This window comes from Conger conger, chromosome 14 (assembly GCF_963514075.1).
Source record: "Conger conger chromosome 14, fConCon1.1, whole genome shotgun sequence".
NCBI lineage: Eukaryota > Metazoa > Chordata > Actinopteri > Anguilliformes > Congridae > Conger > Conger conger.
Window position 1 is genome coordinate 43,482,965 of NC_083773.1, and position 27,996 is coordinate 43,510,960.

The 27,996-nt window shown below is 47.2% G+C and overlaps 1 protein-coding gene across 1 annotated transcript; it reads left to right on the plus strand.

Moving 5' to 3' along the window:
* The first annotated feature begins 205 nt into the window (after positions 1-205).
* On the plus strand, positions 206-26,590 carry ppp4r1l (protein phosphatase 4, regulatory subunit 1-like). Its single transcript, XM_061220898.1, has 20 exons — positions 206-234; positions 1,457-1,501; positions 2,827-2,956; positions 4,356-4,462; positions 6,406-6,548; positions 9,196-9,342; positions 9,706-9,813; positions 10,424-10,489; positions 11,418-11,576; positions 13,036-13,160; positions 13,732-14,207; positions 14,502-14,755; positions 15,203-15,286; positions 15,864-16,049; positions 16,930-17,091; positions 17,521-17,621; positions 18,643-18,763; positions 19,711-19,845; positions 21,453-21,594; positions 23,761-26,590. The coding sequence occupies exons 1-20, from the start codon at positions 228-230 to the stop codon at positions 23,904-23,906; spliced, it is 2,844 nt and encodes a 947-aa protein (XP_061076882.1). The 5' UTR covers positions 206-227; the 3' UTR covers positions 23,907-26,590.
* Positions 26,591-27,996: the final 1,406 nt, after the last annotated feature.

Genomic DNA, 27,996 nt, shown 5'->3' on the forward strand with positions numbered 1-27,996 from the left:
CAACTGGGATTTTTTTTGTTTGTTTGTTTGTTTTGTTCTGTTTAAGAAATATCTAGCTACATCTATCCCCTATAAGCATTTACTTTTTAAATTCTGAATATTATATAACCGCAGCACAAAGATGAATTATGATATATAAATTGATTTTTTTTTTAAAGAAATTGCTCCAGGAAGTAATTTCAGGAAGTAGCAAGCTTTCCTGACAGTCGTGCAGTTTACAAATCAAGATGGCAGGTATGTAGAGAAGTGTAATATAGACATAGCGAACTTGCAAACTCTATTTTGAACTATAACGTTAGCTATTTTATTCTGTACATATATGGTTCATGAGAGATGTTTCATGATAATATACGTTTTCCGCTGTTGGCCGTGAAGCTGCAGGGGGCGAGTGTGGTTTAGCAAGATAACAGTTAGCTTCTTAACGAGTTGCACGGCTACCAAGCTGCTAGCTAGCAGTAAATATCTAGCTAGCTAGTTGTTATCGATAGTTGCTTACTGACGTTGGCTATTAATCGCTTGGGTAGCTATTTGTGTATTTAACTCAATAGCTACTCGCCCGTTCGTATCGTATGAGCTAACGTTAGGTAGATAGAAAAATAGCTTTCTATCTGTCTTTTGACTAGCGTCAACTCACAACCTAGAGAGGGCTAACTAGGGCTAGCTTACTGAATGTACTCTTTCGGATAAGGCCATAGCTATAGCTGTTTAACGTAATAGGCTAACAATTAGTCGAGAAACCCAGGATTTGTGTAGCTAACAGATTGCTTTCTAGCTGCTTAGCACTGGATAGCTAATCGCCAGCACACAAAATCCAATTATTCTCGCTGCTCCACACAGTGAAGTTAACGTTATGAATTTCATAGCGCTCAAAACCGAGTTGCAGGTCGCTGCTGCATACGTTAGCGAGATACCACTAGCCAGGTAGTTATCTAATATCTGACGCTAGACTTGGTTGTTCAGCTCGGTCGTCAGTGCCAGTTACTCTTTGTTTTGATTCGTGTCCGATCTCTTTTTCTGGAATCTATTGTTCACTAAAATATAATGTTATCCATTTTATTTCCACGTTGTCTGAATTGTAACGTATTCTTAGCCTACTGTTGTGTGGTAGCTTGTTTTGCTTTCCTGCCTGCTTTCCGCCAGTGCCTGCTAGGAATGCATGCCTGTGGATGGCTGGCTAGCTTGACATTACATGCGTTAGTGCTGTCTATTGTGACACTGACATCGGCATTTTACCAAGCCAATCTCCTGTATGGTGCAAAATGTATGGATTTAATTTATGATTAAACAATGTCTACTTGCAAACTTTGTGGATCGAGCTGGTTGACTAATGTTATGGCTAATGGTGGCCACGATTAGAGTGCTAGAACTTATTTATGTTCTTTTCTCACCTGTAAGAATGAAGGGTGTGTGTGTTGTAACGGCAATACATATTTGATTATTATTGTTTTTGTTGCAGGTCTGTCTTTATACTTTGAAGATGGTCATGACGATTTGGATGACTGTAAGTATTTTATTTGTCCTCATTCCGTAACCAAATTGATTATTATTATTATTTTTATAAAAGGTTCAGTTCAACGCAGAGCCACATTTTGCATATTGTCACGTAAGACTTACTAGAGTACATTTTGTATTGCCAGCATGGAACTATCCATATTTTGGGTAATCTGTGAGACATTGTGTATGCCGTTTTTTTTTTCTTTATCCTTTAATTTCTCGGTGCAAGTCATATTTGAAGCAATCCCTTAAAGACAAACTGGTGAAAATTTATTTGAAGAATAGGGAGCAGATACTGATTTGTGATTTGAAAAATTGATCCCAAAGGAGGCTGAAATGATCACTTGGGCTGAAGCAGAACTTGCTCAGTTGTGTTTGTTGGTTTTGTGTGTCCGCTGTCTGCTATCCACACATGGGATGTTACCCAGGGCCTCATCACTGAGGGTACCAGCCCTGCTGTCATTAACTGTATAGGCTAGTCACCCCCTGCTGTTACGAGTAAGAGGGCTGGGATCACATTTTTAGTCTGTGTACGCATACACGTCCTCATAACAGCATCTAGTGTTTCATATTATGCTTTGAAACATAGATGTGGAAGCCTGTAGCCGACAGCCAGTTTCACAGACATGCATACCTACATTCAACTGCACTGCATGCGGTTGCCAAGATCTCAGCCTGGTAATCAGGCACCTTTCCAATATTTATATTTTTAGCAGTGTGTGCCCTTTCACACTGTTGAGTAATGGATTCATTCAAATTAGCCACACTATGCCTAGCATTCCCCCCAAGCCGTTCATTCATTAAAAATATACACTCAGTGAGCACTTTATTAGGTATTTATTAGGCTTACTTCTGCTGCTGTAGCCTATCCACTTGGAGGTTCGAGGCATTGTGTGTTCAGAGATGCTCTTCTGCATATCACTGTTGTAATGTGTGGTTATTTGCATTACTGTCACCTTCCTGTCAGCTTCGACCAGTCTGGCCCTTCTCCTCTAACCTCACTCATTAACAACGTGATTTTGCCTGCAAAACTTCTGCTCACTGGATGTTTTTTTGTTTTTCATACCATGCTCTGCAAACTCTAGAGACTCTTGTGTGTGAAAATCCCAGGGGATCAACAGTTTCTGAGATAGTAAAACCCCTCTGTCTGGCACAGTCATTCCCCGGCCAGTGTCACTTTGATCACATTTTTCCCCATCGTGAAAAAATTGAATTGTACAGCGATTGCTTAGAAAGTGTGTTTACCATGCAACTGTGTTGTTGTGTGTGTTCATGTCTAATGATAAAATCAAACCGCTGCTATAACTTTGTTCTTCTCACGGACTTCCTCAGTTGGCTTCGATGACTATGGGTCGGAGTGCGATGGGATCCGGATAACTGCCTTTCTGGATGCCGGGCAGGACAACCTGACTCCTCTGGGGCGGCTGGAGAAGTATGCTTTCAGCGAGAATGTCTTTAACAGGTAGGAAATAAAATGTCAGTGCCAGACATTCTCCACTGCCCTGTCTTTCCACACTGTTGCCCATGTAGTTAAATGGAACACGGATGGTCTTCTGCTTACCTTCTTGTGTAGAACTGAAGTTTCTTGGAATCCCATTCATGCAAATTCATTATAATATCTTCTGTGCTGTGAAAACGACCAGTCAAGGTAGAAACGGTCATCTTAACAGATGCAATAAGCCAAGGAAAATGATCCCATATGCACTACCATTCAAAAGTTTGGGGTCCCCTTGTCTGACTTAATGTTTTATTTTCTCTGTATTCAAACATTTCATAATTGGTCAAAGCGCTGACTCAGAGCTTTTAATAAAGGGTAATTCTATACATTTGGTTTCACCATGTAGTAATTACAGCACCTATGAAGTGATACTAAAACTCTTTGCATTTGAATGGATCTCAATGAGAACTGGGGCGTAGGACTAAATTCAGCTGTAAATGATTGTGCTGCTGTCAAATATGCAGTAGATACTAGAATTATTGTTTCTACTGACACATTTTCCTGTTGAACTCAGTGGAAGAAATATTCAGGAGAAACAATTCTACTGCATATGCATCAACTGCTTATCTGACAGCAGCACAGTGGTTTACGGCTGATTTAATTCCTTGGACCCTTGATGACTTAAAACTATTTAGCCAACAAATGTGTTCAATACTGTATCAGCATGATTTACAGCTGAATCTAGTCCCACCCACCAAATAAGATATCCAGACTGAAGATGTTGATGGGTCACAGACATCAGGAAGTCACGGCATGCAAAGGAAATGCAACCAAATACAAAACACGACTCTTTTATTTGACATTATGTTAAAATGTATGAAAGATTTCTACATACAATAAAATACTATCAAAAGTTAGTTGGTTAGCTTTGGTTTTAAATGCTAAATGGCTAAATTGTACAATAATTGAAAACTGAGGCAGCGAAAGTTGCATTTTCACCACCGTTTGGAGTTTCCTCTGAAAAGACACTGTTTAGAATCGCGAGGTGTCGCGAGGGTGATGGTTGTTGCGTTATTTTTATGCCAAATGAATGTGAAAAGGCTGTCGAATATTCATCAGTTCTGAAAAACCTTGGCAGCGCTCCCTGTGTTTCTTGGGTCAGTCGCAGTACGAACACCCTGACCCTTTCCCCCTGTCGGGTTATTTTACTGTGACCTCCGGGATGAGTTTTCTTCCTGCTTCCTCTTCAGCTCCAGTTATTTTCATTGATAAAAATATGAGCCCTCGGATGAGTACTACTGGGCTCAGTGTGTAGCCATTGGCTAACGGCCATCGGCGGCTCTTGAAATGCAAACTGGGTTTCTGTTTCGACGAGAGCTTGTGCCAGTGTGAACCCGAGCCTCCGGTTCATGTCGCCCTGCAGGCAGATCGTGGCACGCGGGCTGCTGGATGTGCTTCGCGAGTTCAGCGACAGCGAGAACGACTTCGTCGCTGTCATGGAAACGGTTGCCAGGATGTCGGAAGATGGAGGTATGCGTATGTGTATGAATTTAATGGGAGAATAAGGCCAGTCTGCTGGAATAATGTTGTTGCCGTTATGACATTTTATGGCATGCCGTACACTGCTTGGATGCATATGGAGATGGTGTTCATCTGTTTCTGTTCAGAGATGGTGAATGGGCTAGGGTGGGCTGCTCATGACCGTGGAACTATAAGGTTCTATTTCCGTTCTGAGTAGATTTGTGATGTTGCGCTTCAAAGCTTTCACATCCTAATACAGCAAAACTGCAGTGGAATATTGCTGTATGTACTCGGAATGTACAACATCAAAATCCTATCAAATTGCCCTAAAAACAACATACTGATGACACCAACTGTCAAAAATGTCAGTTATATGAACCTTATAATAAGGTCTCGTAGTGGTGGGGTAAAATCCTCTGTTGCGGTAAGATCTCTGTTGCGCTAATCGGCAAATCCCCGGGATTATTTTTCCTTGCAGGAAAAGGACCTCTTTACACTGCACTTTAGAATGCAAGAATGCTGAGAATTCCCTCTGGGTATTAGGGTTTGATCGTTAATTCAGATACTTTGACAACGGTTCCAACACCACTGAACATTATGTTTAGCCAAGTTAGCTGATCTAATACTAAACCAAGCAATCAATCGGGGTTATTTATAGGGCACATTTCATACAAAGTGTGCTAATCACAAATATGTACATAAGTACAATAAAAAAGAACTAACATCAAGGAACGACTGTCTAACCAATCAGGTATCAGTCCTCCCTTGTTCTTGTTCATCCCATTGGCCATCTATCAGACGGAACCCACCTACAGTACCGTATATACTGTATTATAACTTATATCTTCATTTCCGAAAGTTCCCTGAACTTGGGTGCGTTTGTTGAAACCGGCGTGGCACACGTATGGGCCCTTTGTTCAAAAAAAGGTGAGAGAAATCTATGAGAAGAAAAATGAAATGTTCTTGCATGAGGCCCAATGTCTGTTGGCCGACAACACTACAGTCTTTCATGCTTTATCTGCAGGGGCCTGCAAGGCTGGGCTTAATGGCAGTGTTGCCCCTGAAATGTGAATGCTGTTCAGTTTTCAGGAACATTCCCAAGATTTGCTGAGATCAGCCTGTGTTCATAATGTGTAGAACTGACTGAGGATCAGCTTTTGAATGTGGCTAATCATAGATAAGGACAGACAGAGCAAGCCCATGGAAACTGACCCTAGACCACGTCTGCTACTCTGACAGCATATGAATACAGGACCTAATATGTAGTACTTGTTGTCTCTTCACAAAATATGATTGTTTGGTGAATTCTTTCTGATCATGGAATGTCCAAGTGTAATTTAAGATGCGCGAGCCGAAGATATGAATTATAACATCCATTTCCAAAAACATCCGTGTGTGGATTGTTCAAACTCAAGGAAATGATTATTTCCCTCCAGTACTGGGAACAAGTGGTCTAAAGGCTTGCAAGAACATCCACACTATACACATGAACATGTACTGTAATTTGTGTATGTACATTGTAGAATGCAGTGCTATATTTTGTTCTTGACTGCAGTAGTATAATTTGTTGTACAGTGTAGTGCTGTAATTTGTTGTTCGGTATAGGACTGTACTTTGTTATATTGGATAGTACTGGAATTAGTTTTATAGTGTTGTCTGTAATGGGTTGTATAGTTTAATACTGAAATAGTTTTTACAGTATAGGACTGTAATTTATTGTAGATTGTAGTGCTATTATTTATTGTGCAGCATAGTACTGTAATTTGTTGTATAGTGTAGCACTAAGTTTCTTGTATAGTGTAGTACTGTAATTGGTTGTATGGTGAAGTATGGTCATTGGTTTTACAATGTTGGATAATAATTTGTTAGTGTAGTACTGTAGTTGGTTGTACAGTGTAGTAATGTAATTAGTAGTACAGTATGCTATTGTAATTAGTCTGATTTGTCTATAGAGCCCACGGTCCGTGCTGAGCTGATGGAGCAGGTACCCAATATCGCCATGTTCCTCCACGAGAGCCGGCCCAACTTCCCAGCAGCCTTCTCACGATACCTGGTGCCCATTGTGGTTCGGTACCTGACTGACCCCAATAACCAGGTACACAGACTGCTGCTCCTGCTGCTCCTGCTGCTCCTGCTGCTCCTGCTCCTCCTGCTGCTCCTGCTGTTGCTACTGCTGCTGCTGCTACATTTACATTTTAGTCATTTGGCAGATGCTTTTAATCCAAAGCGTCTTACTCAGTGCTGTTACTACTGCTACTGCTGTTACTCGGATTGCTGCTGCTACTACTACTACTGCTGCTGCTACTGCTGCTACTGCTGCTACTGCTGCTACTGCTACTACTACTACTACTACTACTGCTGCTGCTACTACTACTACTGCTGCTGCTGCTGCTACTACTGCTACTGCTACTGCTACTACTACTACTACTACTACTACTACTACTACTACTGCTGCTACTGCTACTGCTACTGCTACTGCTGCTACTGCTACTGCTACTGCTATTACTACTGTTACTCCGATTACTGCTACTGCTATTATGACTGCTACTGCTACTAGAATAGAGTAGTTACTGCAATATTTCAGTTCAGGACATTACCCCTGAAAGTGCTATATACATGCATGCAGTGGTAGACATATTCTTCACCCTCTGTAATTCACAGAAGGATGTAAACATGTAGGCAATGTTTAAGGTATGCTAAGAGCAGTGTACACTTTAAGCCTGGGCTGTTATGAAGTGTTGTGGCCTTTGTTATATGTGGTACTTTTAAACAATTTATCTTCCACAACAGACATAAGACTAGAAGATTGGGCTACACTTATGAGATAAAAAAAAAAGAATGTGAATATACACTCCCAACAAGGTCAAACCTGCTGTATTGTTCTGTACTGACAGTGTCAGTGCTGTGTTGGGTCTGTACTGACAGTGTCAGTGCTGTGTTGGGTCTGTACTGAAGGTGTCAGTGCTGTGTTGGGTCTGTACTGAAGGTGTCAGTGCTGTGTTGGGTCTGTACTGAAGGTGTCAGTGCTGTGTTGGGTCCTGTACTGACGGTGTCAGTGCTGTGTTGGGTCCTGTACTGAAGGTGTCAGTGCTGTGTTGGGTCTGTACTGAAGGTGTCAGTGCTGTGTTGGGTCTGTACTGAAGGTGTCAGTGCTGTGTTGGGTCTGTACTGAAGGTGTCAGTGCTGTGTTGGGTCTGTACTGAAGGTGTCAGTGCTGTGTTGGGTCCTGTACTGAAGGTGTCAGTGCTGTGTTGGGTCTGTACTGACGGTGTCAGTGCTGTGTTGGGTCCTGTACTGACGGTGTCAGTGCTGTGTTGGGTCTGTACTGACGGTGTCAGTGCTGGGTTGGGTCTGTACTGACGGTGTCAGTGCTGTGTTGGGTCTGTACTGACGGTGTCAGTGCTGTTCGGGTGGGAAGCTGGTGGTGACGGTGTTGGTCCTGTGTTGGGAAGCTGATGGTGATGGTGTTGGTCCTGTGTTGGGAAGCTGAGGATGACGGTGTTGGTCCTGTGTTGGGACGCTGAGGATGACAGTGTTGGTCCTGTGTTGGGACGTTGATGGTGACGGTGTTGGTCCTGTGTTGGGAAGCTGAGGATGACAGTGCTGGTCCTGTGTTGGGAAGCTGGTGGTGATGGTGTTGGTCCTGTGTTGGGAAGCTGATGGTGATGGTGTTGGTCCTGTGTTGGGAAGCTGAGGATGACAGTGTTGGTCCTGTGTTGGGACGTTGATGGTGACGGTGTTGGTCCTGTGTTGGGGCGCTGATGGTGACGGTGTTGGTCCTGTGTTGGTGGTGTTGGTCCTGTGTTGGGAAGCTGAGGGTGACAGTGTTGGTCCTGTGTTGGGACGTTGATGGTGGCAGTGTTGGTTCTGTGTTGGGAAGCTGAGGGTGACTGTGTTGGTCCTGTGTTGGCGGTGTTGGTTCTGTGTTGGGAAGCTGAGGGTGACGGTGTTGGTCCTGTGTTGGGAAGCTGAGGGTGGCGGTGTTGGTCCTGTGTTGGGAAGCTGAGGGTGACGGTGTTGGTCCTGTGTTGGGAAGCTGAGGGTGACGGTGTTGGTCCTGTGTTGGGAAGCTGAGGGTGACGGTGTTGGTCCTGTGTTGGGAAGCTGAGGTTGACGGTGTTGGTCCTGTGTTGGGAAGCTGAGGGTGACGGTGTTGGTCCTGTGTTGGGCAGGTGAGGGTGACGGTGTTGGTCCTGTGTTGGGAAGCTGAGGGTGACGGTGTTGGTCCTGTGTTGGGCAGCTGAGGGTGACTGTGTTGGTCCTGTGTTGGGCAGCTGAGGGTGACGGTGTTGGTCCTGTGTTGGGCAGGTGAGGGTGACAGTGTTGGTCCTGTGTTGGGCAGGTGAGGCTGACGGTGTTGGTCCTGTGTTGGGACGCAGCTGAGGGTGATGGTGTTGGTCCTGTGTTTGGCAGGTGAGGGTGACAGTGTTGGTCCTGTGTTGGGAAGCTGAGGGAAACAGTGTTGGTCCTGTGTTGGGAAGCTGAGGGTGACAGTATTGGTCCTGTGTTGGGAAGCTGAGGGTGACAGTGTTGGTCCTGTGTTGGGCAGCTGAGGGTGACGGTGTTGGTCCTGTGTTGGGCAGCTGAGGGTGACGGTGTTGGTCCTGTGTTGGGCAGGTGAGGGTGACGGTGTTGGTCCTGTGTTGGGCAGCTGAGGGTGACGGTGTTGGTCCTGTGTTAGGCAGCTGAGGGTGACGGTGTTGGGGAGCTGAGGGTGACGGTGTTGGTCCTGTGTTGGGCAGGTGCGGAAGACCAGCCAGGCCGCGCTCCTGGTGCTCCTGGAGCAGGGGCTCATCTCCAAAAGCGACATGGAGACCAAAGTGTGTCCCGTCCTGCTGGACCTGACCGAGCCCAACAGCGATGACGACTACAAGATCGAGGCCGTGGCGGTGAGGCGGGTTGTTCTCATCCAGGCAGGGTTGTGACCGGTGTTTCCTCAATAGCACACGGGAACTGTCGACAAACCAGGGAACGCTTAGCCACCAAATGATTTTATTAAAAATTTTTTATTTTAAAAATATAATTCAAGAACTGCATCACTTACAGTTACAATAAGTGATTGTTACATGAGTTCAGAGCACTTTAATCGCGTGTTTGTGAGCTCACGCCTTAAAGGGTTGATGAGGGATGTGTGACGGGTACAGTAGCCCTGATTAGCAGCTGGTCTCCGCTCCCTCTCGAGCTCTGGAGGCAGACGCTGGCCCCCCCCCCAGCCCTGTGCCTGGAGCTGAGCCTGCCTCCCTGTTCTGCAGATCATGTGTAAGCTGGTGACGGTTCTGACCCGGGACACAGTGGACCGTCTGCTGCTGCGGAGGTTCTGCGAGCTGTGCGGCGACGCCCGCCTGTTCCAAGTGCGCAAGGTACCCGCCCCCTTCCCACCTCACGCCCTGTAATAACGCCTGTCCGTCAGGGCTCGTCCAATAAAACTGCAGAGGGGGTGTGGCTTCTTCACAAAGGAAATGAGATCGCCCGTGTTTTCTGACCAGGCTTTCGAAAGCCCTCAGAACCTCGTCATATTACTGGTGGATACGGTACTCTATGGTGACACCTTCAACACGAAAGGCTCAGATCTGCATCAAATGCATATTTAACCCTTCATGAACCAGTAGAATTCCTACAGATTACTGACAAATGCAAAAGAATGCATTTTCACCAGTATCAGCAGTATCTTTCCTGAGATTTTTGTGCGTAGTTCCTGCACATTTTTAGTAGTAGTACAATTCATTGAATTTACAAATCCTCTGAGATCAACGGTATTATAGATTTAGAAGCACCGACAAGGTTTTCGGGTATATATTTGACTCGGGTGTAAATGTGTTTTCCCCATTCAAAATGAAGAAGTTCAACTTCTCAGCTTTTCAGCTTTCTTACTTGGCCACGAATAATCTCCAGTTTCATTGCTTGTCCAATAGGGGCAGGTGTGTGAGAGTGAGCTTTGAAACCTCACCCAGTCGACTGCTTTGTTCACAGGTGTGTGCCGCCAATTTCGGGGAGTTCTGCTCCATCGTGGGCCAAGAGGCTACAGAGAAGCTGCTGGTGAGGGCGTGATGTCATTATCTCTGTCATTTATATACTGCGGGCAAAGCTGGGTCAGCCTCAGAACCCACAGGGATGGGTCTCCTTCTGACCTGCGCTAAAATTATACCTTTTAAAAGTGCTGGAACTGAAACCTTTTTTAAAGAGTAAACGACAACATTAAGGAAGATATATTTTTTTAAATTAGTGTGCGATGAGACCCTGGGTCTTGTACTGGTGGTAATCCAGCCATTTGGCTCTGTAGAGAGGTGTTAGCCTGGTGTGAGAGACAGGGTTTAGTGGTAATCCAGATGTTTGGCTCTGTAGAGAGGTGTTAGCCTGGTGTGAGAGGGTTTAGTGGTAATCCAGATGTTTGGTTCTGTAGAGAGGTGTTAGCCTGGTGTGAGAGACAGGGTTTAGTGGTAATCCAGATGTTTGGTTCTGTAGAGAGGTGTTAGCCTGGTGTGTGAGACAGGGTTTAGTGGTAATCCAGATGTTTGGTTCTGTAGAGAGGTGTTAGCCTGGTTTGAGAGACAGGGTTTAGTGGTAATCCAAATGTTTGGTTCTGTACAGAGGTGTTAGCCTGGTGTGTGAGACAGGGTTTAGTGGTAATCCGGATGTTTGGTTCTGTAGAGAGGTGTTAGCCTGGTTTGAGAGACAGGGTTTAGTGGTAATCCAGATGTTTGGTTCTGTAGAGAGGTGTTAGCCTGGTTTGAGAGACAGGGTTTAGTGGTAATCCAAATGTTTGGTTCTGTAGAGAGGTGTTAGCCTGGTTTGAGAGACAGGGTTTAGTGGTAATCCAGATGTTTGGTTCTGTAGAGAGGTGTTAGCCTGGTGTGTGAGACAGGATTTAGTGGTAATCCAGATGTTTGGTTCTGTAGAGAGGTGTTAGCCTGGTGTGAGAGACGGGGTTTAGTGGTAATCCAGCTGTTTGGGCCCGTTTCCCCAGATGGCGAAGTTCTTCGACCTGTGCTCGGACAGTCTGTGGGGCATCCGCAAGGCCTGTGCCGAGTGCTTCATGGTGGTGTCCAACTCCACGTCCCCCGAGGTCCGCCGCACCAAGCTGTCTCCCCTCTTCATCAGCCTGATCAGCGACCAGTCACGCTGGGTAGGACCCCGCCCCGCCCCGCTCCCCCAGAGATCTGCCTTTTTCCTCCTCAAACATCTGCCTGAACATCTCTGTTCCCCGATTGGTCAGCGAAGCGTGACACGGCAGCGTGATGTGGCTGTGTTCACGCCAGACTGAGGAATGCGTGAAAGGCACCGCCCTATAGCTGTCACCAGGCTCTTCTGTGCAAAGTGGCCGTCTTAATCCCCATCACGTCCTTTGTTCTGTGACGAGCTGAGAATGTTGTCAGATCACCGGCTTATGAGCAGATATGTGGAGATGTATGCACCTGCCCTGCATTTTAAAAGATCGTCCTTTTATTCCAACGTCGGATTGACGTAACTGACCTTTTTAGAAATGTGCTCTAAACACACATGCATACATACATACACATGCACACACGCACGCACACACACGCGCACGCATGCCCCACACACACACACACACACACACACACACACACACACACACTGGAATTAGAACATGTTTTGTGTGCGTCCCCTCCTCCGCTCTTTCTGAGCACATGCATGCACTCGTACACACAAACACACGTACACACACAGGGCTCGGGGTTCCTGGTTGGAATTAAGGTTAGCAGGTAGGGTTAGCCTGTTATGGTTAGCAGTTAGAGTTTAGGGTTTAGTGGGTAGGATGAGGGGTTAGAATTAGCGGTTATGCTCTAATGCTAATGGGTTTTGGCTTAGCGGGCAGGATTTAGGGTTAAGGATTAGGGTTAGTTTTAAGTATCAGGGTTTGCATTTAGGATTCCAGTTAGCAGTTGGAGTTTGGGGGTAGTGTTTAGGATTAGGGTTATGGTTAGTGGATAAAGATTGGGGTTAGCGTTTAGGATTAGGGTTATGGTTAGTGGTTAAAGATTGGGGTTAGTGTTTAGGATTTGGGTTTTGGTCGGTGGTTAAAGATTGGGGTTAGCGTTTAGGATTAGGGTTATGGTTAGTGGTTAAAGATTGGGGTTAACGTTTAGGATTAGGGTTATGGTTAGTGGTTCAAGATTGGGGTTAGCGTTTAGGATTAGGGTTATGGTTAGTGGTTAAAGATTGGGGTTAGTGTTTAGGATTTGGGTTTTGGTCGGTGGTTAAAGATTGGGGTTAGCGTTTAGGATTAGGGTTATGGTTAGTGGTTAAAGATTGGGGTTAACGTTTAGGATTAGGGTTATGGTTAGTGGTTCAAGATTGGGGTTAGCGTTTAGGATTAGGGTTATGGTTAGTGGTTAAAGATTGGGGTTAGTGGTTAGGATTAGGGTTAGCAGCTTGGGTTATGGTTAGCGCTTGGTGTTAACCCCCCTCCTCCCCCAGGTGCGACAGGGTTAGGGTTATGGTTACTGGTGTTGACCCCCTCCAGGTGCGACAGGCAGCCTTTCAGTCCCTGGGTTAGGCTTAGGGTTATGGTTATGGTTATGCTTAGGGTTATGGTTATTGGTGTTAACTCCCTCCTCCTCCAGGTGCGACAGGCAGCCTTCCAGTCTCTGGGCCGCTTCATCTCCACCTTCGCCAGCCCGTCCAGCGCCGGCCTGCACTTCCGGGAGGACGGCACGCTCCGCGAGATCGCCAAGCCCCCCCCTGAAAGGTAGGAGCAGCAGGCCTCCCGCACCCTGTCCGTCTCTGGGGAGCGGGGCTGGAGCGGGGCGGGCGGGGCGGGGCGGGAGAGCACCGCACTGTCTGCAGGTCGCCTGTATTCACCAGTGCTCTCTCCGCTAAACGGAGCCAAGCTGAAGCTCAGCAGAAAAAAATTCATTTGCTATCTAAATCTGGTTGTTTTTGTAGAGTTCTGTTCACCTCAGCCAGCTTCAATTTGAGAATATCTTTTTGTTGTAACATGAAGCTTACTTTTACTTTTTACTTTTATTACAAATAATTAATAGTCAAATACTTTAAATCGTAACTTATTAAATTAACTTTATTGATTTAATTCCAAAACCTTTTGATCAGTCAGTCAAATAAAATAAGGAAAAATGTTACCATTTTCCTGTGAGTGAAATGCAATTCATTGAATTTTGATTATCCTGTGTTTGCGGCTTTTTGTTTGTATGTACATATATTGTTTTTTGAAAGTGTTAATCTGATGTGAGCACGGGGAGGAAAGTGATCAGATGTGGTGTGTGACTGAGTGTGGATGGGCTGGATGCTTCCTCTCGCAGGGAGTCGCCCGGGGGCTGTCAGGGGGAGCGGCCAGCGTACACCCCTCCGGAGACGGGCCGCAGCTCTACTCCAGTCCCAGGCTCCTGGACGGGCCTGGAGGCTGCTCGGGGCCCCGCTCCTGGGGCTGCGGAGGCCAAAGGAGGAGCAGACCAGGAGCGGGGCCGGCGGATGTGCGCCTCCCTGGGACAGAGGGAGCAGAAGGAGGCGCAGAACGCCGATGACACGTACAACTCCTTCAACTTCTGGAGGCCCCTGCTGCCTGATATCAGCCAGGATCTGGAGCTTCTGCAGAGTGACGGAGAGGAGGAGGAGGAGGAAGATGAAGAGAGAGAAGAAGAAGAAGAAGAGGAAGAGGAGGAGGAGGAGGAGGAGGAGGAGGTCACCAGGCTAGACTCCCAAGGCCCGGCGACTAGCTCTCAGATACAGAAGGTTCTAGACTGCCTGCAGCCTCACCTGGACGACCCCGATGTTCAAGGTAAGGGGTTTAGGGTGGGGTCTTCTCTCCAGGTCCTGTGCCCTGTTTCTGTGGGCTGTGGCTTACTGCTTCAACACTGAAAACTACCCCCACCCCCCATGTGAATGATAGCTTTCTGCTTTTATGTCATGTGCTTACTGTGTAGACCACAGCTGCTAACTATTACTTAACCAGAGGTGTGGGGGATTACGACTCCAATTTTACCCAAACTTTGTGTAAATGGTCTTTATATATTCCTGCGACCCTGTTCAGGATAAACAATATATAATAGGCCTACCCCCCCCCCCCCCCCAGCTCAGGTCCAGGTGCTGTCAGCGGCTCTGAAGGCTGCCCAGCTGGAGAGCCAATCAGACGAGGGCGAGCAGGAGGAGGCCGCACCTGATAGGCCCGCCCCTGAGCCGTCGCCGCCCCCCACCCCGGCGTCCGACGATCCTCCGCACCTCCCCAACGGCGACGACACGCCTCCAACTGACACGGAACCTTCCGGGGCTCCCCAGACCCCGCCCGCCTCGCCCCCTCCTCCTGAAGACACGGAACAAACGCGCGCAGTGAGTGTACACCTGTGAATCTTCGCGGGACTCTTTCCGCTTTCGAAATGTCCTTTTGCCGCACACTCCAATTGACTGTTAAATAACTGTCATTGCCTTGACAGGTTGTCAATCACGTAAATGTGATTTGTGCTTTTCAGATTAGTTTTGAGGATAAAGTGGTGCATTCATGTCTTTGTGTTTATTTTCACATAACATAACATAACATAACATAACAGGCCACAACAGGCCACAACAGGCCACAGCAGGCCATTCAGCCCAGCAATGCTCACCTTCTCCTACCCCTAAGCGTACCTACTGCTTAGTTTGCCTAAAAGCTAAATAGTATCTAGCTCTGTATCAAGCCTGGCCCTAGACCCGGTGCAGGATATCATCCCTGTGCTGTCATGTGGAGAGTGGGCCTGGGTGATGGTGTTGGTCATGTCCCTGCCCCCCTCCCTCCTGCAGGACGAGCTGATCCAGGCACTGGAGGAGGAGAAGGACTTCAGACCAGCCCAGCTATACGAGGAGGAGAGGTCGTCCAAGGTCCAGGTCAGTTTGCCAATGAACCCAACAAACACACCTCTGTACGTCCTGTAAAAAACACTAAAATCCAATATTAACTTTTTATTATTTAGCCCTTCCAGTCCCAAGCCCACCCTTTGCTTGAGAAAATTTCGGAGGGTTTAATAGGCCTCAATACAGTAGTATAGCAGTCATTTTGATTGGTTGAAAAGGTATGAGGTCGAGAGTGCCATATGATATGTAAATTGTCTGTTTTCTTGAGTCCGACAGTTTATGCTCATTAATGTAGAACGGTGATTAAACCTTTTCCAGGGATACTTCATAGCCAGCCCAGCCAATCAGAATTGAGTTTTCAGCCAAGCTGTTGTAGAATAAAATGCCCTGGTTCCTTGTTGGAGAAGACAAAATGGTTTTGTTGGACATTCAGATTTATTTGTGCTTCCATCTTAAACAGGCCATCTTGTTTCCACCTTGGTTTCGTGTTGGTTTTCTCCTTTGATAAAAGGACACAGATGTCGCTGTGATGAAAGGGTTGTGATGAAAGGGATGTGGTGTCGGTGTGGTGACGGGGGGATTTTCGGTAACTCTACCCCCCTCCCTGCAGAACGTGATCCCGCAGCAGCTGCTGGATCAGTACCTGTCGATGACGGATCCGGCCCGGGCCCAGACGGTCGACACGGAGATCACCAAGCACTGCGCCTTCAGCCTGCCGGGCGTCGCCCTCACCCTGGGGAGGCAGAACTGGCACTGTCTCAAGGACACCTACGAGACCCTGGCCACTGACGTGCAGGTGAGAGACCCTCACCACTGACGTATGGGTGAGAGACCCTCACCACTGACGTACAGGTGAGACCCTCACCACTGACGTACAGGTGAGACCCTCACCACTGACGTACAGGTGAGAGACCCTCACCACTGACGTACAGGTGAGAGACCCTCACCACTGACGTACAGGTGAGACCCTCACCACTGACGTACAGGTGAGAGACCCTCACCACTGACGTTCAGGTGAGAGACCCTGGCCACTGACGTTCAGGTGAGAGACCCTCACCACTGACGTACAGGTGAGACCCTCACCACTGACGTGCAGGTGAGAGACCCTCACCACTGACGTGCAGGTGAGACCCTCACCACTGACGTACAGGTGAGACCCTCACCACTGACGTACAGGTGAGACCCTCACCACTGACGTACAGGTGAGACCCTCACCACTGACGTACAGGTGAGACCCTGATCACTGACGTTCAGGTGAGAGACCCTCACCACTGACGTACAGGTGAGACCCTCACCACTGACGTGCAGGTGAGAGACCCTCACCACTGACGTGCAGGTGAGACCCTCACCACTGACGTGCAGGTGAGACCCTCACCACTGACGTACAGGTGAGACCCTCACCACTGACGTACAGGTGAGACCCTCACCACTGACGTACAGGTGAGACCCTCACCACTGACGTACAGGTGAGACCCTGATCACTGACGAACAGAATGAAGACAGTTTACATATTAACAAAAGGCACAAAACCAGGCCTTAACCCTCAAATAGCATGCGCATTTTAGCGTTTCTAATGAGGCTCAAGTCCCATGTCGAATAGCACAAGAACTTGAGACGTCAAAGAGGACTTGGGTCATGCCGGCTTGTGAAAACGTCTCTGTGTTCCCCGCTCGCAGTGGAAGGTGCGCCGGACGCTGGCCTTCTCCATCCACGAGCTGGCGGTGATCCTGGGGGACCAGCTGACCGCGGCCGACCTGGTGCCCATCTTCAACGGCTTCCTGAAGGACCTGGACGAGGTGCGCATCGGCGTGCTGAAGCACCTGTACGACTTCCTCAAGGTGAGCGCCTTGGGCGGCGTTTTCAAACGCACGCGTGTGGAACATGCAATGAAGACGTAAGACCAACATGCTGACGCGACCATCCCTGTAATACAATGCCTTTCTCTGTGAGGTTTGCTAGAACGTATTATCCCAAACGGTCAGAACAGCAGGGAGTCCCTCCCCGTATTTTCGACACAGGCTGTACCTTTTCAGACTGAACCTTAGTCCTCCCTCCTGATTTACCCTCCCGCACTTAAGATGACTCTTGCTTTTTTGGTTACTGCTGTGACATGCATGTTTAGCTATTTATGGATTTGCAAGCGACTTACACTTGTTGAGGAAGTTGTAAGTCGCTTTCGAGTAAAAGTGTCTGCTAAATGACTGATCAGTTGCCCTGATCCTGAAGGCTGAAGGTTAAACCGGTTTCGTCCCCCACTGTTTGTCCAGCTACTTCACGCAGACAAGCGGAGGGAGTACCTCTACCAGCTGCAGGAATTCATGGTGACGGACAACAGCCGAAACTGGAGGTTCCGTTACGAGCTGGCAGAGTAAGTCCGTCCACATCTCCCTTTTTTCTCCCCATAACCACTTACTCGCCCTCAGCATCACCCACTGGCAGCTCATTGGTAATGGAATTATGAGTTCAGTAGGGGTTGTCTGGCAGTCGGGGGGTTGCCGGTTCCATCCCACCCTGAGTGTGTCGAAGTGTCCCTGAGGAAGACAACTAACCCCCAAAATGTTCCTGGTTGGTGCCTTGCATGGCAGCCAATTGCCGTTGGTCTGTGAAGCATCAATTGTACAGTGCTTTGGATAAAGGCGCTATATTAATGCCTACCATTTACCATTTACCATTTTACACTCCGCATTGCCTGAGGACTAATGAGGCAATCTGATTTTAAGTTGGTCGTATTTCAAGGAACAGCATCGTATACAGCCAAATGAAGAGAGCATGTGCGTGTAAACACGTCTTCTGACTCTTCCGACCGGCTTGAGTATCAGCAGGATGGGTGTGGGAAAATGTTACTTCTGTTTGACTCTTCAGTCAGCCCGTTTTCCCACTTTAGAGTCATTTCATTTTATTTGAACTCTATGAATACAGTACATTCTCTAATCTTTTCTTACTGTAAACATGTAATCCACCTCGAAGAGCCTTTTGAAACAGATGTTTCAGCCGCATGAGAATAGTTAATATAGTCATGTTACTTTCATATGAGAAAAATATCAAAGATTTGGTCACTGCTGGTTGTTTTGATGCATGCCTGAGCCAAAATACTGAATCCTGCTTTCAGTTAGAACCGATTAAAATCTTTGTAATAAAGTTGAAACATTGACTTATTACTTTTTTGTTTGACTCTCAGAATACACCCACCACACTCCCGTAGATCCTAATCAAAAGATTCCTCTCTGTCACAATATTTAAAAAGAGAGGGGATGAGGCTTTTCCAGCAAGCACTCGATTTCACTGAATATTGATCTCTCGGCCTCTAATTCTGTGTTGTTCAAACCCGGTTTGCACAGGCCTTTCACGTGAATGTTGTTTCATGTCCGCCCGCCCTCGTCTGCCTCCAGGCAGCTGATTCTGATCATCGAGCTGTACAGCCACTACGACGTGTACGACTACCTCCGACAGATCGCTCTCACGCTCTGCTCCGACAAGGTGTCTGAAGTCCGCTGGATCTCCTACAGACTGGTGAGCTCCCACCCGCACACGTGCCCCTCTCCCTTTAAACGGAGCGCGTTCTGCTCGCGCTCATGTGGGTTAACCACACCTGGGTCAAATGCGTTATTGTTTTGGATTGAAAAGATTTTCTGTGCTTGATTGATCTTCCCTGTGGAATTGAGCCTACCAGTAGGGCCATAAGGGGGGGGTTGCACTTTTTGAGAGTATTCCATCAGGTCCAATACTCAGTAAAGCATAGAAAAGTAATTTAATTCGGAACAATGAGATATTTGACCCAGGTCTGAGGTGAACACGTTGTCCATCTGACTTTATAGAGTGCTTCCACAGTTTCAGCCTGGCTCCGCCTTTTACACAATTTAGAAAAAACCTGGGGTGGGTAGAGTAGGTGTTGTCCATCTCATTTGATTCTCTAACCAATCAGTTACCGGCAGTGTTCTGTTTTGTTTTGGTGCGTAACAGCTGGCTTGCCGATTTTAAAACGAACAGTTAAAGGGAAAAAATTTGTGCCTGTCAACCATTTTCCAACTGATTCTGATTGACGTCTATATATGATATCACCATACCTTGACAAGGTACTGCAGATCGCATTTTTAAAACTGCGGCGCAATACATTTTTCGACCAGTTTAAGCCAAAATGATATTATTTCATACATGTAGAAATAATGGTATGGATTAAAATGTTTTGTCTGTCTCTTTGGGGTGCAGTTGGTGTAGGAGTGTCGGTGGTGTAGGGGTGTAGACTGAGGAGTGCGTGGTGTTTTTGTTTTTGGCTCTCTCGTTGGGGTGCAGGGTGGTGTTGGGGTGCAGGTGGTGGAGGTGGTGTAGGGGTGTAGACTGAGTGGTGTTGATGTTTGTTGGCTCTCAGGTGGTGTAGACTGAGTGGTGTTGATGTTTGTTGGCTCTCAGGTGGTGGAGGTGGTGTCGACTGAGTGGTGTTGATGTTTGTTGGCTCTCAGGTGGTGGAGGTCCTGCGGAAGATGTACTCCAGCGGAGCTCAGGACCTGGGCCTGAACTTCATCAACGAGCTCATCGTGCGCTTCTGCCACAGCCCCAAGTGGGTGGGCCGGCAGGCCTTCGCTTTCATCTGCCAGGTCAGACCCCCTCTCCCAAACCGTCTGCCTCTCATAAAATCTCATAAAATCCCTCATTTTCACAAGGAACCCTTTCCCAGATGGCAGCAGCCCATGTACAAGATTTCAGTTAAAAACTAGTAAATGGTAAGCGCTTTGGATAAAGGTGTCTTGTTCACCCATTCATACACTCACTCACACCAACGGCGATTGGCTGCCATGCAAGGCACCAGCCGTCATCGTCAGGAACATTTAGGGGTGTCTTGCTCAGGGACACTTCGACACAGCCCTGGCGGGGGATCGAAATGGCAACCTTCCCACTGCCAGACAACTGCTCTTCCCGCCTGAGCCGATGTCACAAAGACTCCAGCCGGATGTAAACCCTCCTTGCCTGTCGTATGGTGTTTCTGTGTGTGGCCAGGCACTGTCTACAGCAGGCTTGGGGCACTGTGAGGCCTGGGCTTTTACAAAATGGTCGGTGAATGATGCCCTGTTTGTCGCCATAGCCAAGCATAACGGCATGTAGGCTACATTTAACATCCACTGTCCGGTATTGTTCTTCACCATCTGAAACTATGAAACTTCCACGCAAAGTAATGTTAACTGAATGATAATGGTACGTTGCCATTTCCTGTTGCATAAAACAGACTCGAATAAACATGACTCATTTTGAAATAATAAACGGGCCGAGGGTATGTATAAGCGGTGTAAATGTGCTTGTGTTATTGCCATATAATTGTGAATAATGTTGAACTGACGTAGGCAGCCTTACACTATCGCACTGTCATAAACAGAACACAGCCAAGGTCTGTTTGAACTGCAGTGACCTAATGCACTGTTCAGGGCCAGCCTTCCTCTCCAGCGTCATTGAGATGGTGTCTCTAAAATGTGAGTGGATAAATGGAAAGAATTGAAAGAATAAAGCCTACAGCTGCAGTTTGCTACCGTCTTCATTGAGGTTATTTTTCTCCACAGATTGAGCTAAAGCTATGTAGGCTAGCTCAGGGTTTATTTGAGTGCGAGAGAAATGTTCTTGAGAAATGGACGCCTTTCTGCTGTACCCCAGGTCAGGTGATAAGGGCTAGGACAGCCAGATGACCTGATAACTGATAACAGCAAGTGGCATTATTGCAACACCACATGCATGTTCATGGCTCTACTGCAATATCACCTTACACAAAGGTGTGGCTTGATGGACTGGAGTTAAACCTGCAGACACTGCGGCCCTCCAGGACTGGAGTTAAACCAGCAGACACTGCGACCCTCCATGACTGGAGTTAAACCCGCAGACACTGCGGCCCTCCAGGACTGGAGTTAAACCTGCAGACACTGCGGCCCTCCAGGACTGGAGTTAAACCTGCAGACACTGCGGCCCTCCAGGACTGGAGTTAAACCCGCAGACACTCCTCCAGGATGGGGGTTAGGCCTGTAGACACTCCTCCAGGACGGGAGTTAAACCCGCAGACACTCCTCCAGGACGGGGGTTAGGCCTGTAGAAACTCCTCCAGGACGGGAGTTAAACCCGCAGACACTCCTCCAGGACGGGGGTTAGGCCTGTAGACGCTCCTCCAGGTCGGGGCTTAGGCCTGTAGGGTTGTGCGGTGTGTCTGATCTCTGCTCTTCCGCAGGCCGTGGTGGAGGAGGACTGCATGCCCATGGATCAGTTCGCCCAGCACCTCCTGCCCAGCCTCCTCAGTCTGTCCTCGGACCCCGTTGCCAACGTGCGCGTGCTGGTTGCCAAGGCGCTGCGGCAGAGCGTGGTGGAGAAAGGTAAGGCCGATGCCCGGCTCGCGCTTCGCCTCCGCAGTCCCGTTCGTGTCCTACTCTGACCTTCTCGCCCTGCTGAGGCCACTTCGCCTCCGCAGTCCCGTTCATGTCCTACTCTGACCTTCTCGCCCTGCTGAGGCCACTTCGCCTCCGCAGTCCCGTTCATGTCCTACTCTGACCTTCTCGCCCTGCTGAGGCCACTTCGCCTCCGCAGTCCCGTTCATGTCCTACTCTGACCTTCTCGCCCTGCTGAGGCCACTTCGCCTCCGCAGTCCCGTTTATGTCCTACTCTGACCTTCTCGCCCTGCTGAGGCCACTTCGCCTCCGGAAATGCGCAATGGGCCCGGTGAGGAAAAGTGTTGTTCAGGGTGAATGAGTTATCTATCTGAAATTTTGTGTGTCAAAATTCGAGTTCATAGTCTAAGGCAAAACTCTTCCCTCCTTGTGGAACACACTCTTGTAGACTCTGTGGTCATTAATTGGGTAGCCTGGTGGTTTGGGTGGTGCTCAGCTTCCTCTTGGATCCCACGTGTGACAGTTGAGGCTCTGCATGGATGTTTCAGCTCCGTGTGTTGCTAGTAAACATGTTGTCTTGAACTTTAGCGCGTTTAATTTTAGCCTCGATGTACATGGTTATCGGAGCTCGGATTCGCCTCAGAGGAGCTCTCCCCTGACCCTCAGCTGCCCTTGCCAGCTTCAGGCTAATTCAGGAACACAATCCCTTGAAATAGGCGAATGATTACTGTACAGGAGGAGTAAACACCCCATTGCACCAGGAGAGACCAGGAGAAATAATGGAGGACTTTTTTCAAGTGTATTTTGGTCCTCCAACACCAAGGGGTCAGTAGAGCCCAAGTTTCAAGCCAGAGGTAAAATAGTTGCTGTGACCATCAGTTAAGTGCTCAATTGGCACTTAATCAGTTGCATGAGATGAGTGTTTTTATTTTATTTTTTATACTCAGAGTAGCTGTAGAGAAGTAGCTGTAGAGAATGCGGTTTATTTACAATATTTGTGTTCTGAATTATGCACTGCATGAAAATTGAAACTCATATTTGCCGACTAATAACTAGATAGATTTCACCTGATTTTTGTACACATGTCCCAAACAATGGGAAGATCATGTGACTCAGCTGTATGGTATGATAAAAGTATGGCTAATTTTAGTATTTTTGTTTTGTGTTGGTTTCCCAGAGGAAATAAGTTCAGATAAGGCTGCTGAATATGTTGATTATCCAAGCAAACTAATTGGAAAGTCGCTTAAATAAAATTCCTCACACTGTTCTCCGGCTTTAGTTTTGGCGACTGAGAATGCCCACGCAAGTTATACAGAACCTATGCTAAGATATAAATGGCAAAATCAATTACATTTCATGGTATGCAATGTACCAGTATGGTATTGTTTTGCCTTGTCATCGCTCTTGATGTTGTTTGTTTTCATGGTTCACTTCCTGTCCACTTATTCATCACAGCGTCTAATTGTTGTGCACTGTTGAGCCCCTCTTAATTAGTCCCTAATTGTGTAATTAGTCCTGTGTTTGTGGTGATTGCAAAACAGCCGCTGAGCTTGGTGCCTGCAGGATGACTGCTGTAATTCAGCTTGACAGGCCAGAAGGTGTTTGAAACATGGCGCTCCCCGATGGAGAGACGCAGGGCTCTGGTGATCTCCCAGTCTGTGTCTGTGTGAGTGCGTGCGTGTGCGTGTGTGTGTGTGAGTGCGTGCGTGGGTGTGTGTGTTTGGAGAGGCCTGAGGCCTGAGGCCTGAGGCCTGAGGTGTGAGTGTGAGTGTGAGTGTGAGTGTGAGTGTGAGTGTGAGTGTGAGTGTGAGTGTGAGTGTGAGTGTGGGTGCGGGTGTGTGTGTTTGGAGAGGCCTGAGGCCTGAGGCCTGAGGCCTGAGGCCTGAGGCCTGAGGCCTGAGGCGTGAGGCGTGAGGCGTGAGGCCTGAGGCCTGAGGCCTGAGGCCTGAGGCCTGAGGCGTGAGGCGTGAGGCGTGAGGCGTGAGGCCTGAGTGTGAGTGTGAGTGTGAGTGTGAGTGTGAGTGCGAGTGCGAGTGCGAGTGCGAGTGCGAGTGCGAGTGCGAGTGCGAGTGCGAGTGCGAGTGCGAGTGCGAGTGCGAGTGCGAGTGCGAGTGCGAGTGCGAGTGCGTCATGGCTTCTCCTCTCTCTCTGCAGCGTACTTCAGAGACCCGGGCAGTGCGTACTCTGACGAGCTGGAGGAGACGGTCATGGCGCTGCAGGCCGATAAGGATCGAGACGTGCGGTTCTTCGCCAGCGAGGACCCCGGCAGGACCATCATCGACACAGCCTCCCTAATATGACTGTCCCTCAGAAACCATGAACAGCTCCAATGAAACCACTGAGACACACACGTTCACACACCTGTTTTTGCCATCTTGTGATGAGGACATATGACTTTCTATACTAGTGGGGACACACACACGAGGACATGCACGCGCACACACACACACACACACACACACACACATCTTCACTGGGACTCCCCTGATCAGACAATAGACACTGGGTTTTGGGGGGACCCTTGTTCTGGTCTCAGGGGGACCCTCCTCATAGGGCAGTACAGCTGGTCTGGGTCAGGGCACCAAACCCCTCCCCATCTCTTGTCCGCTCTAGCTCCATACGATGGACTTCTCATACGTGGCAAGCCATCTGTCCAAAGGTTATTGTACAGATGAGTATCAATATTTTACATGTTCTTTTTTTCTTTTCTTTTTTTCCCCCCCTCCCTTGAATTTCTTAAAAGAAATTCACAAAAAAGACTAAACTGCTTGGAAACATGCACTAACTCAGGGGGACTGATCAGAACAACACGTACGCAAACCAGGTCTGAAAATCCCCGGGGGTTTTCCAGCTGGCTCTGCTCGCAGAACACCGTAGCTGTGCCCCCAGAACGTCCTCAGGTTCCCTGTAAGCCGGCCTGCATGGATCTCACGGCCCCTCTCCTCTCCCGGGCTCAGACGGCTTCTTATGACCACTACCACTCAGGACAAACTCCTCCTCCCTCTCTCCAGTTCTCTTTCTACAAATCATATCAGACTGTTTTTACCGGCGAAACGTCAAGCCCCGGCCATGCCGACCGTAGACCTGAATACCTCAGCCTGGGCTGCTGCCGCGGGAACCGTCAGCTGGACCCAATAACGAGTTTACAGGAAGTAGCGCCGCCAGCAGCCCTAACGTTGGCCCGAAGGCCAAAGAGGCGTTCTGAAAGGGAGGAGCTGAGCAAACGCGGGGGCAGAGCCGCTTGGCGGTCAAGGCGGTCCGGGAGGTGATCCGCTGCGGACCGGGGGTTAGCGGGAAAGCGGTGCACGTCTCTCCCGCCGCCTCTGCAGGGCCAATGCTGGACGTGATGCGTCTTCCGCGGGGCTACGCTGTGCCCCGGTTCATTAGGTACAGTTCTGATGGGATTCAGACACAAGCGTGGGTAGATTTTTCTTTTTTTTTTCTTTCTTTTTTTCTTCTCTCTCCCCCTTCCCTTTCCTGTCCAGTTTGGAACGACCATTTGCAGCATTAGAGCAGTTCCCACACCTGTGGCATTATTCCTGCGTCGATTCTGCATCCGTGCGCGTCTGTCTGGGACGCGCGCACGCAGCCGCTGCCTCGGCAGCCGCCGCAGGGAACGCGGGTCGACCCACCTCCATCCCAGTCGAAGTTTTGCCCGAATGCACATCGGTCCGACGCACCCCCAGCGGTTGCGTTCCGTCCGGACCGCATGGCACATTGGCGCGCTGCAGAACTGCTACCAGGACGGGACGCCTCGGGGGTATTTGTGTTTACGCACGAGGCTTTTGTAAACTGTGTAATCCCCCTGCTAATCTGTGCAGATGGAACTGGCACCTGAGGTGCTAACGGCGGCCCGTGAATCCAGCGAGGAGAAGCGAGTTTGCAGATAACGAGAGCAGTCACCAAGTCACTTTTATTTCCTCTAAAGTCTTTTTTTAAAGTGTGTTTTTGTAAAAAGGCAGGGTGTTGTCCGTAGAAATGACCAGAGAAATGAAGCTGATTGTTTGGCTGTGTGGTTTGTGTATCTCTAGTGGACATGCCGGTCCGGCTGCAATGCTGGCCCTCTCCACTCAAATGTCTGTGCAATTTGTGCCCGTCTCAATTTTTTAAAATGTGGTAGAAACTGTTTATAAATATATATACACATTTTATGAAGTTTTATTTTTTTCTTTCAATTATTTACCTTGTTTAAAGATTTTATAACTTTTGCCATTTACAACCTTTGTAATTGTCAATGGTTTCTTTTTAAAGATGTTTTATGCATTGTTATTTTTAGGATTCAATAATTCAAATAATATAAATGACAATTAAAAAAACGTTCTCTCTGTAAAGATGAATACTGTAGAGCGTCTCGGATTCGTTTAATAACTTGAGATATTTTGGGCATTTTAAGTAACTGGGTGCCTAGTCTGAGTGGATCACCAGCACAAAGAACAAAACAATGCAATCTAATATATAATTCAGAATATGCAGTGCGCTGAAGGGTTTTGCGCAGTTTAGCCATTTAGCGCATCTGCAAGTCATTTTACCAACGAGTCATTAACCTATTGTGTGTTTATGAAACCAAGTAATATGTATAAATAAGTATTCATTTATTAACTTTTTAGCTTAATAATCATACCTGGCTGCTAGCTCTCTGTCTTGCTAGCAAAGATTTATGTTTTTGACTCGATAGCGACTGCGCAAACCTTCCAGTACATCTCGCTCATTCTGAGCTGAGTGCGATTTTAGTGTTCAGTCTCTCTCTCACTCTTATCTCCTTCTTTCTCTCTTTCTGTCCCTCATTCCGTCTGTCTGTCTGTGTCTGTCTGTCTCTCTCGCACACAGACGCACACACAGCCCCGTGGCCATTTCCTTCCACTCGCTGTGCGCTCTCAGCAACTTAACTCGCCCATTAAATGCACAAACTTGCATCGGTTTAAAATTAAATTCCAATCACTACTTGGGCACAATTATTTCATTAAAAAGTTTCACTTTCTTGGAACCAGGCTGTTGTTTTCATTTTAACAACAAAGATGTATCTTCACTTCTGGAATGTTGGCTAGAACAATATATTTGGAGTTGTATATACTTCTGCCTATGTTACTGTTCTGGTCTGCTAATCAGGAAATATATGGTGATGGGACCGAGCTGTGGGGAACACACACTTCAAGCTGTTGGTTGGCGCATGCAGGTAAAACATTGTTTGGTTAATATAAGTATAAATGTCAGTATTGATTGTTTGGTTTATCAGTATAAATGGCAGTATTGATTGATTTATCAGTGTAAATGGAAGTATTGATCATTTGGTTAATATCAGTATAAATGGCAGTCTGTAAATTGCAGTACTAATTGTTTGGTGAATATCAGTATAAATCGCAGTGTTAATCATTTGTTTAATATCAGTGTAAATGGCAGTATTATAGGGTGAAATTGGCTCAGGCAGTAAGAGCAGTTGCCTGGCAGTCAGAGGGTTGCTGGCTCGATCCCACCCTGGGTGTGTCTAGGTGTCCCTGAGCAAGACCGTTGGTGTGTGAGTGTATGTATGAATGGGTGAATGAGAAGCATCAATTGTACAGCGCTTTGGATAAAGGCGCTTTTTAATTTCCAACCATTTACCATATAATCGTTTGATTAATATCTGTGTAAATGGCAGTATTGATGGTTTGGTTTATATCAGTATAAATTGCAGTATTGATCGTTTGGTTAATATTAGTATTAATTGCATTATTCATTGTTTGCTTATTATCAGTATACATTTCAGTATTCATTGTTTGCTTATTATCAGTATAAATTGCAGTATTGATTGTTTGGTTAATATCAGTATAAATTGCAGTATTCATGTTTTGATTAATATCAGTATACAATACCAGTCAGAAGTTTGGACACCTTGCCTTTTTCTGGATTTTTTTTATTATTGTTTTATTTCCACTGTTTGTAATCAAGCAATTCATATGTGGTCAAAGTGCAGATTCTCATATTTTATTAAGCCATGTTTTAATACATTTTGGTTGCACCATGTAGTAATTACAGCACTTTTTATACACAGCCCCCCATTTCAATGTTTGAGATAATTTAACATAATGTCAAATAAAATTGTCATGTTTTGTATTTGGTTGCATATCCATTGCATATCATGACTTCCTGATGTCTGTGACCTATCAACATCACCAGAACCTGGATAGCTTGTTCTCAGGTTGTCCTACAATCGATACTAGAACTCTTTGCATTTGAATGGAAATTCTAGTCCCACCCCCCAATTCCCATAGAGATCCATTCAAATGCAAAGAGTTTTAGTATTGATTGTTGGACAACCTGAGAACAAGATATCCAGGTTCTGGTAATAATAATAATAATAATGGATTTAATTTATAATGCACTTTCCAAGTGCTACAGGAGTCAAAACATCAG

What these genes read in the sequence shown, in the direction of transcription:
- ppp4r1l (XM_061220898.1), top strand. An exon ending in AGGCTACAGAGAAGCTGCTG is followed by an intron (nt 10,490 to 11,417) that starts GTGAGGGCGTGA and finishes CCGTTTCCCCAG; the next exon opens with ATGGCGAAGTTCTTCGACCT. An exon ending in GCCAAGCCCCCCCCTGAAAG is followed by an intron (nt 13,161 to 13,731) that starts GTAGGAGCAGCA and finishes TTCCTCTCGCAG; the next exon opens with GGAGTCGCCCGGGGGCTGTC.